The 13,433-nt window shown below is 46.1% G+C and overlaps 1 protein-coding gene across 1 annotated transcript in view; it reads right to left on the minus strand.

Annotated features, from left to right (window-relative positions):
* LOC126184443 (nose resistant to fluoxetine protein 6-like) overlaps positions 1-13,433 on the minus strand; it is a 223,761-nt gene that overhangs the window by 102,284 nt on the left and 108,044 nt on the right. The window contains exon 5 of the mRNA XM_049926833.1: positions 1,679-1,773. Coding sequence (XP_049782790.1) covers positions 1,679-1,773 — 95 coding nt within the window. The remainder of the gene's footprint in view (positions 1-1,678; positions 1,774-13,433) is intronic.

The raw sequence follows: 13,433 nt of genomic DNA on the forward strand, positions 1-13,433 counted from the left end.
AATTTCTTTATCCATTGCAACTGGTTGGCTGATTATAATTTTATTACGTGGAACCGTTGCTGTTGTGCAGCTATGTTCAAAATGTTGAAGAAAATATCCCTGAACAACCTCCGAAATTTTATAGGTGGAGCTTGGGTTCCCCTTCACGCTAATCTCTCGGTCAAATACACTCTTATTTTTAAACGTGTGGTGTCTGTTCTTTCGAATATAAGCCATTCTTCATTCCGCAGCCAAACATATACATGAGAAAATGAAATAAAATTTTGACATCGTCCTCAACTGGGGACTGAATTGAATTCAATGCCAAGAAATAAAAATCTGTGCCGAACTGGAACTCGAACCCGGATTGCCCAACGCGAGGGGTCCCCTTGCCCTCTTTTTTTTATTTTTTCAATGATCTCATTTTGTTCGTCATTGTTCGCTGCATTTCTTCAGGATGGACGTCCCATGACACCCGTTGAAGTTCATCGATGACTTTTTAATTACAGAAGGCAACTATCCCTCTGACCGAACACATTGAGGTACCGTGCCAGCTGCCGCTTCGGCTATCTGTGTATGCTTTCCGTCCGGTCCAAACTCTCAAGCCGCTCGGGATTAGCCAAGCGGTCTTAGGCGCTGCAGTCGTGGACTGTGCGGCTGGTCCCGGTGGAGGTTCGAGTCCTCCCTCGGGCATGGATGTGTCTGTTTGTCCTTAGGATAATTTAGGTTAAGTAGTGTGTAAGCTTAGGAACTGATGACCTTAGCAGTTAAGTCCCATAAGATTTCACACACATTTGAACATTTGAACAAACTCCAACTTGTTGCACACTAGTTACGTAGCGCCCATGTCCACCATACTCATTGCTAGCCAAATCACGCTGGATTCCCGCAAAAGCTCAGAAGAGAGAGTGAAACCGCACTGAAATGACCTTAATGGCCACCGAGCGAGGTGGCGCAGTGGTTAGCACACTGGACTCGCATTCGGGAGGACGACGGTTCAATCCCGTCTCCGGCCATCCTGATTTAGGTTTTCCGTGATTTCCCTAAATCGCTACAGGCAAATGTCGGGATGGTTCCTTTGAAAGGGCACGGCCGATTTCCTTCCCCATCCTTCCCTCACCCGAGCTTGCGCTCCGTCTCTAATGACCTCGTTGTCGACGGGACGTTAAACACTAATCTCCTCCTCCTCCTTAATGGCCGTCAAGCCGTATACACGTATTAATATACCTTGCGGAAATCCAGCGTGATGCGACGAGCAATGAGTATGTTGGACAGGGGGCGCTGCGTAAGTAGTGTGCGACAAGTTAGAATTTGGGTCGGAAGGAAAGCGTGCTCTGACAGCCGAAGCCGTTAACACATACGTGTTCGAATCCTGGTCCAGCACATACTTTCCCTTGTTGTCATTTAGTTCATTTTAACACCCAGTTGCGCGCTATGTCAGAATTTATTTCATTTCATCATTTAAATACATTACATTTAGTAAGTACCCAATCTAAAATGGTCTCCCAACGTGTTCACTGAGTAATAAGCACAATGTTCAATACATTTACGTAAGAAATTGCCCTTTTTCCGCTACCCCTCTCCCTTCCACGAAACTAATATGACTTGCCCCAACTATATCCTGGATACATAGTTAAAGTCAAAGGATAGTTGGTGTGGCTACACGTGGCAAACGTGTAGCAAGTAGTTGTATACGTACCTGGCTCGCGGGAGCGCGTCCGCCGCCTCCTCTGCAGCAGTAGGTCCACCACGGTACCAGTCGCAACCAGCACACCCATCGCGCTCACCGCCACGCTGCAACACAACACCCAACCTCAGCTGCACGTTCAAAATACGACATCGAACAGACAAGCGCACAGGGTGTCCCAAATCTTCAGATTCAACATTACTTCAATGGCAAACTATTAGAACTGAGAGTTTGTTTTACTCTATAGTCGCAGTTTATTTGTTTTGCCTACTGGCTACCCGTTTCGATACACAGCACCATCCTCAGGACATCCCCTGGTACGCAGTCTCGTCACACTCGCTTCCCAAGTCCATGTGTCAAATACCAGAATATACTTAAGTACAATGGTGTCCAGAAGTAAAGCAACTATTGGAAATTTTGCAAGATTGGGTTTATTTTGCCACAAAACAGTATAGAGTGATGGTAAAGAAGAAACAATGTAAAGAATACAGAACTTAATCAACTGCAACATCCATAACATTATAGAAAAATGTACACTACTGGCCCTTAAAATTGCTACACCACGAAGATGACGTGCTACAGACGCGAAATTTAACCGACAGGAAGAAGATGCTGTGATATGCAAATGATTAGCTTTTCAGAGCATTCACACAAGGTTGGCGCCGGAGGCGACACCTACAACGTGCTAACATGAGCAAAGTTTCCAACCGATTTCTCATACACAAACAGCACTTGATCGGCGTTGTCTGATGAAACGTTGTTTTGATGCTTCGTGTAAGGAGGAGAAATGCGTACCATCACGTTTCCGACTTTGATAAAGGTCGGATTGTAGCCTATCGCGATTGCGGTTTATCGTATCGCGACACTGGTGCTCGCGTTGGTCGAGACCCAATGACTGTTAGCAGAATATGGAATCGGTGCGTTCAGGAGGGTAATACGGAACCCCGTGCTGGATCCCAACGGCCTCGTATCACTAGCAGTCGAGATAACAGTCATCTTATCCGCATGGCTGTAACGGATTGTGCAGCCACGTCTCGATCCCTGAGTCAACAGATGGGGACGTTTGGAAGACAACAACCATCTGCACAAACAGTTCGACGACGTTTGCAGCAGCATGGACTATCAGCTCGGAGACCATGGCTGCGGTTACCCTTGAAGCTGCATCACAGACAAGAGCGCCTGCGATGGTGTACTCAACGACGAACCTGGATGCACGAATGGCAAAACGTCATTTTTTCGGATGAATCCAGGTTCTGTTTACAGCATCAAGAAGGTCGTATTCGTGTTTGGCGACATCGCGTTGAATGCACATTGGAAGCTTGGAAGCATGTATTCGTCATCGCCATACTGGCGTATCACTCGGCGTGATGGTATGGGGTGCCATTGGTTACACGTCACGGTCACCGCTTGTTCGCATTGACGCCACTTTGAACAGTGGACGTTACATTTCAGATGTGATACGACGCGTGGCTCTACCCTTCATTCGATCCCTGCGAAACCCTACATTTCAGCAGGATAATGCACGACCGCATGTTGCAGGTCCTGTACAGGCCTTTCTGGATACAGAAAATGTTCGAATTCTGCCCTGGCCAGCACATTCTCCAGATCTCTCACCAATTGAAAACGTCTGGTCGATGGTGGCCGAGCAACTGGCTCGTCACAATCCGCCAGTCACTACCCTTGATGAACTGTGCTATCGTGTTGAAGCTGCATGGGCAGCTGTACCTGTGCACGCCATCCAAGCTCTGTTTGACTCAATGCCCAGGCGTATCAGGCTGTTATTACGGCCAGAGGTGGTTGTTCTGGTTCCTTATTTCTCAGGATCTATGCACCGAAATTGCATGAAAATGTAATCACATGTCAGTTCTAGTGTAATATATTTGTCCAATGAATACCCGTTTATCATCTGCATTTCTTCTTGGTGTAGCAATTTTAATGGCCAGTAGTTTATTTCCTTTTTTTTTCCCAACTTAACGGATTTGCACACACATTCTGGCAACAGTTTAATGTGCTCAGCATGGGGTGTGGCCACCTCTAGCACAAATACAGCCCTGACAACGACGGGACATGCTGTGAATGATATCATCGATCTCATGTTGAGGTAATAACGCCCATTCTTCCTGCAGAGCAGCTCACAAGTCTTGGAGAGTGGTTGGTGGATGCTGATGTGATGCAACCCATCTCCCTGGTGCATCCCAGATACATCCTATGGGATTCAAATCAGGAGAGCGAGCAGGACATGCCATATCTTCCGTTTCCAAAAAACCCCAACCATTCGTCCTGTATGAGGTCGAGCATTATCGTCCATCAAGACGAAGTCTGGGCCCACAGCACCTCGCAACAACTATGCATGAGAGCCCAAGATCTCCTCACGGTACCTGACAGCAGTTAAATCTTGCTGATTGACCTGTACAATTTGATGAAGAGATGTTCGACTGGTGAACATAATCCTTGCCCACACCAATAGGGATCCTCCTCGATATCGGCCTCTTTCCACAATGTTTGTGGTCCCGAATTCGTGTGCCCTCCAGGTGCGAAACCGTCTACAATCACTCTCCAAGCGGGCCGGAGTGGCCTTGCGGTTCTAGGCGCTACAGTCTGGAGCCGAGCGACCGCTACGGTCGCAGGTTCGGATCCTGCCTCGGGCATGGATGTATGTGATGTCCTTAGGTTAGTTAGGTTTAATTAGTTCTAAGTTCTAGGCGACTGATGACCTCAGACGTTAAGTTGCATAGTGCTCAGAGCCATTTGAACCATTTTTGATCACTCTTCAAACCAAATTGGGACTCATCTGTGAAAAGAACATTGGTCCACAGTTCGACCGTCCAGATGGCATTTTGAGGCTCCTCTCTAGACGTTTCCTTTGGTGAAGACATGCCAGAGGTAAACAGACTCCAGGTCTCCATCAATAACAGCCACTCTGCTGAACCTTCTGTACATCATTTGTCTCGATACAGCACGTCCATGGGATGCTCGAGGTTAGATGTCAGTCGCAGTGCAGTACCTAAGCGGTACTGTCGTGCTCTTACAGCCAAATAACGATCCACTCTCTCTGATGTGACACGTGTTCGGCCCTGTCCTGGTCTCTGGGAGACAGTTTCGGTCTCCATAAACTGTCAGCTCATCCGAGAAACAATAGAACGATTCACATAAAGCCACCGAGTCACATCAGTTTAGCCGGCCGCTGTGGCTGAGCGATTCTAGGCGCTTCAGTCCGGAACCGCGCTGCTGCTACGGTCGCAGGTTGGAATCCTGCCTAGGGCCTGGATGTGTGTGATGTCCTTAGGTTAGTTAGTTTTCAGTAGTTTTAAGTCTTGGTGACTGATGACCTCGGGTGTTAAGTCCCATAGTGCTTAGAGCCATTTGAACCATTTGAACATCAGTTTACAACTCGTCCGCTTCAGTTTTTCGTAATGTCTCCACAGCAGAGAGTCTGTAGGCGTCTACTCTGTGCCATATTGCGCCGTCTTTGACTGTGTGCACAGCGATTGTGGATGAGATACTACCCTGCAAGCACTATCCCACTTCATAAGTGCCCTGACGTCACTGCTGGCGTGGTTGTAAGTTGATCTGAATGCCATCTTCCGTGCAGAACGTGATCGTAAGGACATCTGTCGGCAGTTCGTATGATTATACCGTGAATTAGACTCAGGACGGAGAATAGCAGTTTGTTGCTTTCGTTTTGGACAGCAGTGTACTTGACACACCTACTTGCAAAGCGAGGATGACGACTGCATGCCAGGGGATGGCCTGAGGATGGTACTGTGTAACAAAACCGGTAGCCAGAAAAAAAAAGACACCACTGTCCGAACTGGACTTGAGGGCCCAATGGTACGGACCGGCCGCCGTGTCACCTTCAACCTGAGGCGTCACCGGATGTCGATGGACACGTGGTCAGCACACCGTACTCCCAGCCGTTGTCAGTTTTCGTGACCAGTGCTGCTACTTCTCAGCAAGTAACTCCTTCATTGGTGTCACAAGGGCTAAGTGCTCCCCGCTTGCCAACTGCACTCGGCAGACCTGGACGGGCGGCCGCGGTGGCCGAGCGGTTCTAGGCGCTTCAGTCCGGAACCGCGCGACTGCTACGGTCGCAGGTTCGAATCCTGCCCCGGGCGTGGATGTGTGTGATGTCCTTAGGTTAGTTAGGTTTAAGTAGTTCTAAGTTCTAGGGGACTGATGACCTCCGATGTTAAGTCCCATAGTGCTCAGAGCCATTTGAACCATTTGAGACCTGGACGGTGACCCATCCAAGTGCTAACCAAGCCCGACTTCGGTGATCTGACGTGAAGCAGTGTTACCACTGCGGCAAAGCCGTTGGCGATAGCCAGTAGACAAAACAAACAAAATGTTAATGATTTTTAAAGACAGAAAATAGCACTAACATTCTACATTTTTATTCTGCGTGTGTACACATTTATTTCTCGATATAGTCAGCCTAGTAAAAAACTCATTTCTCCCAACGAGACACCAGTTTGTTGATACCGTCACTATAGAAAGATTCACTCTGTTGACGGGCCACAACCTCAACTGAGCTTACAACGCTTCATCAGCATCAAAATGAAACCATGGAAGCTGTCTTCTAAACTGTGAAAACAGATGAAAATCTTGTGGGTCCACGTCAGGACTACACGGATGATGATCGACGACAGTGAACCCGAGGTGTCGGATTGTTGCAGATGTCGCAGCCCGCATGCGTGGTCTGGCATTGTCATGCTGAAGGAGGGGGTGCTCCTTGTGTGGACGAACTATTCGACTTAGAAACTCGATTACAGCTCGGAGTTTCTCACGCACCGACGTAGTTACGTTACACACCGCCATGTTACACTCTACTCTAGCGGCAGAGGGCTACAAATGAGTAGACATGAAGAATAAAGTGGTAGAATGTTTTATACAGGGTGTTTATAAATGAATATCGGGGTTTTAACGCTTTATAATATTTATTACATTAAGCTTACAGTTATAAATGACACGTCAAATGAAAGAGCAACTCAAACAGTTTTACCAAGAACCTTATAAATGTTCAATGTGAGCACCATTTGTCACACGGCACACACATCAAGTCTATAGCCGAGTTCTTTCCAAACGTTGATAAGTGTGTCTTCAGTGATTGTAGCAACAGCTGATTCAGTCCGGTTTCTTAATTCAGGGAGGTCTGCTGGTAGCGGAGGCACGTACACACGATCCTTAATGAAACCCCAAAGGAAACAATCGCATGGAGTTAGGTCGGGTGAACGTGGAGGCCATGCAAAGCAAGCCCTGTCATTGGGCCCCTTGGGGCCTATCCAGCGCTTGGGCTATAGACTTGATGTTTGCCATGTGACAAATGGTGCTCACATTGAAAATTTATAAGGTTCTCGGTAAAACTGTTTGAGTTGCTCTTTTATTTAACATGTCATTTATAACTGTAAGTTCAATGTAATAAATATTATAAAGCGTTAAAACCCCGATATTCATTTATAAACACATTGTATAAAGAGCTTTATGAGTTTCCACATAAAAAATTCAGAGGTATTAGTTTACTTCGGAGGTATTTTGTTTCCTTCTAAAATAAAAATTTTGCATTATATTTCCGAACATAGTTTTTCTTTCCGGAGTCCGGGAAATAAGCCGGGCGGTGTGGCCGTGCGGGTCTAAGCGCTTCAGTTTGGAACCGCGTGACCGCTACGGTCGCAGGTTCGAATCCTGCCTCGGGCATGGATGTGTGTGATGTCCTTAGGTTAGTTAGGTTTAAGTAGTTCTAAGTTCTAGGGGACTGATGACCTCAGTAGTTAAGCCCCATAGTGCTCAGAGCCATTTGAACCATTTGAACCGGGAAATAAATTCTTTAATGATACCCATAAAATTTATTTTCCAAGCACTGTCTTGATGAACATAAAGGAGAAGTAGATGGGCGAGCCTTGGCTGTATCGTTGTTGATCTGGGGCAAGTTTTTAATTCGTCGAAAGGCACTGAATGACCTCTCAGGGGATGCTGACTATACTGTAGCTCTCATAATCATAGTGATCAGGCGAATTACCCCCTAAAACAGTTCTTGTACCATACCATATTCAGCAGTTAGTTGTCTTTCAACAGACGTTGCATTACATGGGTGTACAGCAAAATATGTGGACGAGGTGGTCTAGTGGGTAGATCACTAGACTCCACCCCTGCGGATACCGGTTCAATCGTGAATAGGGGCGGGGAGTTTACATCACTCCAGGCCCTTCAGGATGACCACCGGTCTCGTCAGTTTGCTGTCAAAATGAGTATTGGAGGTCTTTCCCAGGGATAAAAGGCGGCAGGAGCGAGAGGACCACCAGCCTTCCCCCTCCTAGTGCCACAGGGAATACTTTTTATATAGATAAATGACATGCCAGACTTGGTGAGCAGCAATACGGTTTAGGCTGTTTGGTGTTCGGGAAGGTGTCGTCGTTGAGTGACTGTAGGAGTAGTATGAAAAATTTCTTGATAGTGTGATGAATGGCAGCTTGCCCTAAGTGTACAAAAATGTTAAGTTAATGCGAATGATTAGGAAAGCAGTCTTTTATCGTTGAAATAGAGCATTAGTAGAGTGCAGCTTGACACAGTCACTTCGGTTAAATATCAAGGCGTAACGCTGCAAAGCAATATAAAATGGAATGAGCACGTCAGGTTGATAGTAGGGAAGGCGAATGCTCGACTTCGATTTATTACAAAGGTTATGGGACAGTGTAGCTCATCCACAAAGAAGACGACGTATAGAACGGTAGTATGACCCATTCTTGAGTACTGTTCGCGGATCTCCATCAGGTCGGATTAAAGGAAGACATCGAAGCAATTCAACGCAAGTATGACAGAGATGCTTCGTGAACTCAAATGGAAATCGCTGGAGGAAGACGATGCTCTTTCCGCAAGGCACTATTGTGCAAATTTAGATAACAGGCATTTGAGGCCGACTGCGGAATGATACTACTACCGCCAACGTACGTTTCACGTAAGGACCATGAAGGTAAGATACGAAAATAAGGGCTCGTACGGAGGATTTTAGACAGTCGTTTTCCCTCGCTCTATTTGCAAGTTGAACAGGGTAGATAATGACCAGTAGTGGTACAACGCACTCTCCGCCATGCGACGTTCGGTGGTTTCCGCAGTATGTATGTAGATGTGGATGTAGAATAGAAGGATGCACTCTACCCGCCTCCAGGCCGATAGTCCAGTCACACGCTTGCGCCAAAGACTTCCAGAGAGCGAAACCAAAGAACTGCAACCTATGCACGTCTCGAGGGTTGTGTGAAACTTGTTTTGAGCAGTTTATTAGTACGCAGGTCAGGATGAAACTGTTAACGTAGAGGGGCATAAATACCGGTTTGTTTAAATTTTCTAGATGTTTTCCTTAAGTCTGGTGCTCCTTCTCCAAAATCCACAGCGCTAGGTAGTCACTGTATTGTTCCCTGTACTATTAAATCATCACTGCTGACTGTGTCCACCACATTTTTGCACAGGAGTGGCATCCTGGATTTGTTATGTATACTGACAGAGCTTCTCTCCAATCAGAACTTTTCTATATGGTGAGTTAAGAGACCTGAACTGAGAAATGGGACGAAGGGAGACAAGGAGAACAGATCAAAATAATGTTCAAATGGCCCTGAGCACTATGGGACTTAACATCTGTGGTCATCAGTCCCCGAGAACTTAGAACTACTTAAACCTAACTAACCTAAGGACATCACACACATCCATACCCGAGGCAGGATTCGAACCTGTGACCGTAGCAGTCGCGCGGTTCCAGACTGAACACCTAGAACCGCTCGGCCACCGCAGCCGGCACAGAACAGAACATACTGTATTTGAAGTTATAAGACGTTTAACATAGTCTGACAGATAGTGACTCCAAGAATGCGACAGACTGATTCAATCATGAGCAAAAATTGTTGAAGTGGGCAAGCGATCGTTCAGCCTCCAGCGCGGAACGCATGTTTCCGAACCCGCTGAGTCAGCATCGCCGGGTCGTCGCCAGTGCGAGTCAGCGGAATAAAAGTAGGTCTTTCTACTGGCTGGAGGGTCATTGTTGATGTCGGGTGTCAGCCACCGGACTTCTGCGTCGCATAGGGAGGGGGGGGGGGGGGAGGGGTGAAGAGGGCCATAGTGGGGGGCAGCCTGCAAGGCTGTTTATATCTAACATGATTTTAATAAAGTTAAGTAAATCAGCGCTAAGTTCTAGGGGACTGATGACCACAGATGTTAAGTCCCAATCAATGCTGATCACCTGCTCGCCCTTAGAACTTCACACTCACACCGCCACCCGTCCTGACCAGTAAAACACCTCATGCAGCCTAAATGTTAACCGCTTATATATTGAAGCACAGCCAATTGGAGACCTAGAAACGACGGAGAGGCTCCGTTCCTGCCGCAGTAGCAGTGGTCCACAACCCCACGACGACTACCGCTGTCCACTTCACCCCTCCGTGGTCCACATCAAACCAAACGGTGGTGTACGCATACATGGAGAACTTTGCGCATCAATCGCTGACATAGTGCAGCTGAGGCAGAATAAGGGGAACCAGCCTGCATTCGCCGAGGCAGATGGAAAACCTCCTAAAAACCATCCACAGACTGGCCGGCTCACCTGACCTCGACACAAGTCTGCCGGGCGGATTCGTGCCGGGGACCAGGCGCTCCTTCCCACTCCGGAAAGCCGTGCGTTAGACTGCACGGCTAACCGAGTGGGCATACACAGTGATACTGGGAAACTTCTGATCAAATAGTATACTTTCCTTTTGGAAAAAACGACATTTGGTCTGTGGAGTGCGTGATTGATTCTTTTGTAATTTTTTTATTTATAGACGCAATCACATGTTTATGACACAGTCATAACCGGTTTCGGCCATACAATGACCATCTTCAGATTGTAAAGGCGGCATACACTGAACATAGGTTCATGCGTTGTCAAACTGCATTACATACATGCAACGCCTCCAGCTGGCATTCAGTATTGTGGTGGTCGTTGGTCGGAATGTTTTGGCTCGTCAGTAGAGCTGTGAAACTACCGCAGGCTTCTGTAGACTATCATAAGTAAGCGTAGACTACGGTAATTTTCCTAGTAGTCTTGCTCAGTTGAGATCGGAACTGTGTTACTTGTACATTAGGTGTGTTGCATACCTGTCACGCGTCACCTAATTTCAATCGCTTTGTTTGCATATGCGACCTATGTCTTACTAGATTCCCGTAGAAACTGCAAACGATGAGCCGGCCGAAGTGGCCGTGCGGTTAAAGGCGCTGCAGTCTGGAACCGCAAGACCGCTACGGTCGCAGGTTCGAATCCTGCCTCGGGCATGGATGTTTGTGATGTCCTTAAGTTAGTTAGGTTTAACTAGTTCTAAGTTCTAGGGGACTAATGACCTCAGTAGTTGAGTCCCATAGTGCTCAGAGCCATTTGAACCATTTGCAAACGATGAACCGTCTATAAACTGAGTATGGGTATACAAAGGACTGCCTAACCTATCGAACATGATTGTTCTACATCGTTGTCCTCCTGTTTCTTACTTAAAAAGCAGTATTTGCAGCAAAACTGAAATTGTGAATGTTTCACTCAGGTTTTATTCGAAAATCGTTGATTTGCAACGTGAAACAGAGGGATGTTGTAGTAAAAAAAATTACAGATTTATAATATAGTGCTACAAAATGTAATTTCCTTAAAAAAAAAGAAGAAGGTAAAATAAAAAAACGCAAATATATGAAACACCGCTTCAGTACTTCGTCGAGCTTATACAAAATATGTTTCTGTTATTGATAAACAACTTTTGACTTATCAATAACAAGAGGAAATTCTTGTCTTTGGCCATGATGTAGAACGTTCCATTCAGTAAAAGATAGCAATAAGTGTGTAGGTTTTTTATGTTCCTGCGTGTAAACTGTACCTGCACGAAGACTAATTGCTTAGGTTAAATGGAAGAGTAGAAGTTACACAATCGACTAATATTTGTTACTTATAAAATGCAATTTATATTTTTCAACGACATAAAATACACAATGGACTAACACCGAAAGACGTGCGGTTCTGATTATGTGCAAAACAAACAAACAATAAACAAGGAGAAGTTGTCTGCTCACAGTTTCTCTCTTACACGTTCATCTTTGTTTCTTTCCCTGTTAACCATACCAATTCTACAGACAATCCTACCATTTACTACGTCATTTATGTACTGTACCAAGACTACCGAACCGTAGTTTTGATAGAGAGTAACTCTACTCACCAATGCATGTCACACAGATAAAATCGCTACCGCTCTGCGAATTCGTCCTCCACATTGCCGGTGAGATTTTATCTTAAATAAAAGATAATTAATTGTAACCCTCAGCTGCCGACAGGTGTTGCTGATATACCTCGATGGGGACAGGTGAAAATGTGTGCCCCAAGCGGGACTCGAACCTGGGATTTCCTGCTTACATGGCAGACGCTCTATCCATCTGAGCCACCGAAAACAAAGATGAATAGCGCGACTGCAGAGACTTATCCGTTGCACACTTCCCGTGAGACCCACATTCCCAACTGTCCACAATCTACATACGTAAACCACCTAATCGATATTTGCCCATTCACTCATGACTCGCGCACACTAAGGTGACGATGGGTCGACGGAAGCGTCCGATCCCACGCGTCGGCTTTGACCCGTGACGTACGGGTGTTGTCGTGTGTGACGTCGTGACGGCGAGGAGTTTGGTTTGTGAGTGTGGCGTGTTTGTAGATGTCGTCGTGTTGTCGTTTGTTGTGCTCTCTGGTGGTATGTTCAGGATTTTCGTTTGTGTGGTGTAATGGGCTCAGTTTGCTTTTGCTCATTATCCAGAATTGTTCGAGTGTCGGCTGTGTTTGTAGTGGAATTCGTTTCAGTGAGTTAACGATTTTTTGTGAAGGTTAATTTAGTGTTGTTCGCTGTACATCGTGTGGTAATTTTAGTAAAATTAATCGCTTGTTGTTTTTGTTCAGGAATGGATATGACGGATCAAATTAACAGTGCGCAGGTCAAGGGAAGTGTTCGACCCAAATGTGTGGCTGTGTATGTTGACATTGGTATAGGGAGATGTTTTTGAGATATACGGGGTGAGTCACCTAACGTTACCGCTGGATATATTTCGTAAACCACATCAAATACTGACGAACCGATTCCACAGACCGAACGTGAGGAGAGGGGCTAGTGTAATTGTTTAATACAAACCATACAAAAATGCACGGAAGTATGTTTTTTAACACAAACCTACGTTTTTTTAAATGGAACCACGTTAGTTTTGCTATCACATCTGAACATATAAACAAATACGTAATCAGTGCCGTTTGTTGCATTGTAAAATGTTAATTACATCCGGAGATATTGTAACCTAAAGTTGACGCTTGAAACCTCCGACGTTCAGTTGCGTGTTGTAACAAACACTTCATTGCAGGGGCCCAATCAGATGCAACATACATCGCGTTTCTACAGAATGATCTGCCAACGTTGCTCGAAAATGTCCCACTGGAAACGCGTCGACGTATGTGGTATCAGCATGATGGTGCACCTGCACATTCCGCAATTAACACTAGGCTGACCCTTTACAGGATGTTCGACGGGCGTTTCATAGGACGTGGAGGACGGATAAATTGGCCAGCCCGTTGTCCTGATCTTACACCTCTGGACTTCTTTCTGTGGGGTAGTTAAAGGAGAATGTGTACCGTGATGTGCCTACAACCCCAGAGGATATGAAACAACGTATTGTGGCAGCCTGCGGCGACATTACACCAGATGTACTGCGGCGTGTATGACATTCATTACGCCAG

The sequence above is a fragment of the Schistocerca cancellata genome, chromosome 4 (assembly GCF_023864275.1).
Source record: "Schistocerca cancellata isolate TAMUIC-IGC-003103 chromosome 4, iqSchCanc2.1, whole genome shotgun sequence".
Taxonomy (NCBI): domain Eukaryota; kingdom Metazoa; phylum Arthropoda; class Insecta; order Orthoptera; family Acrididae; genus Schistocerca; species Schistocerca cancellata.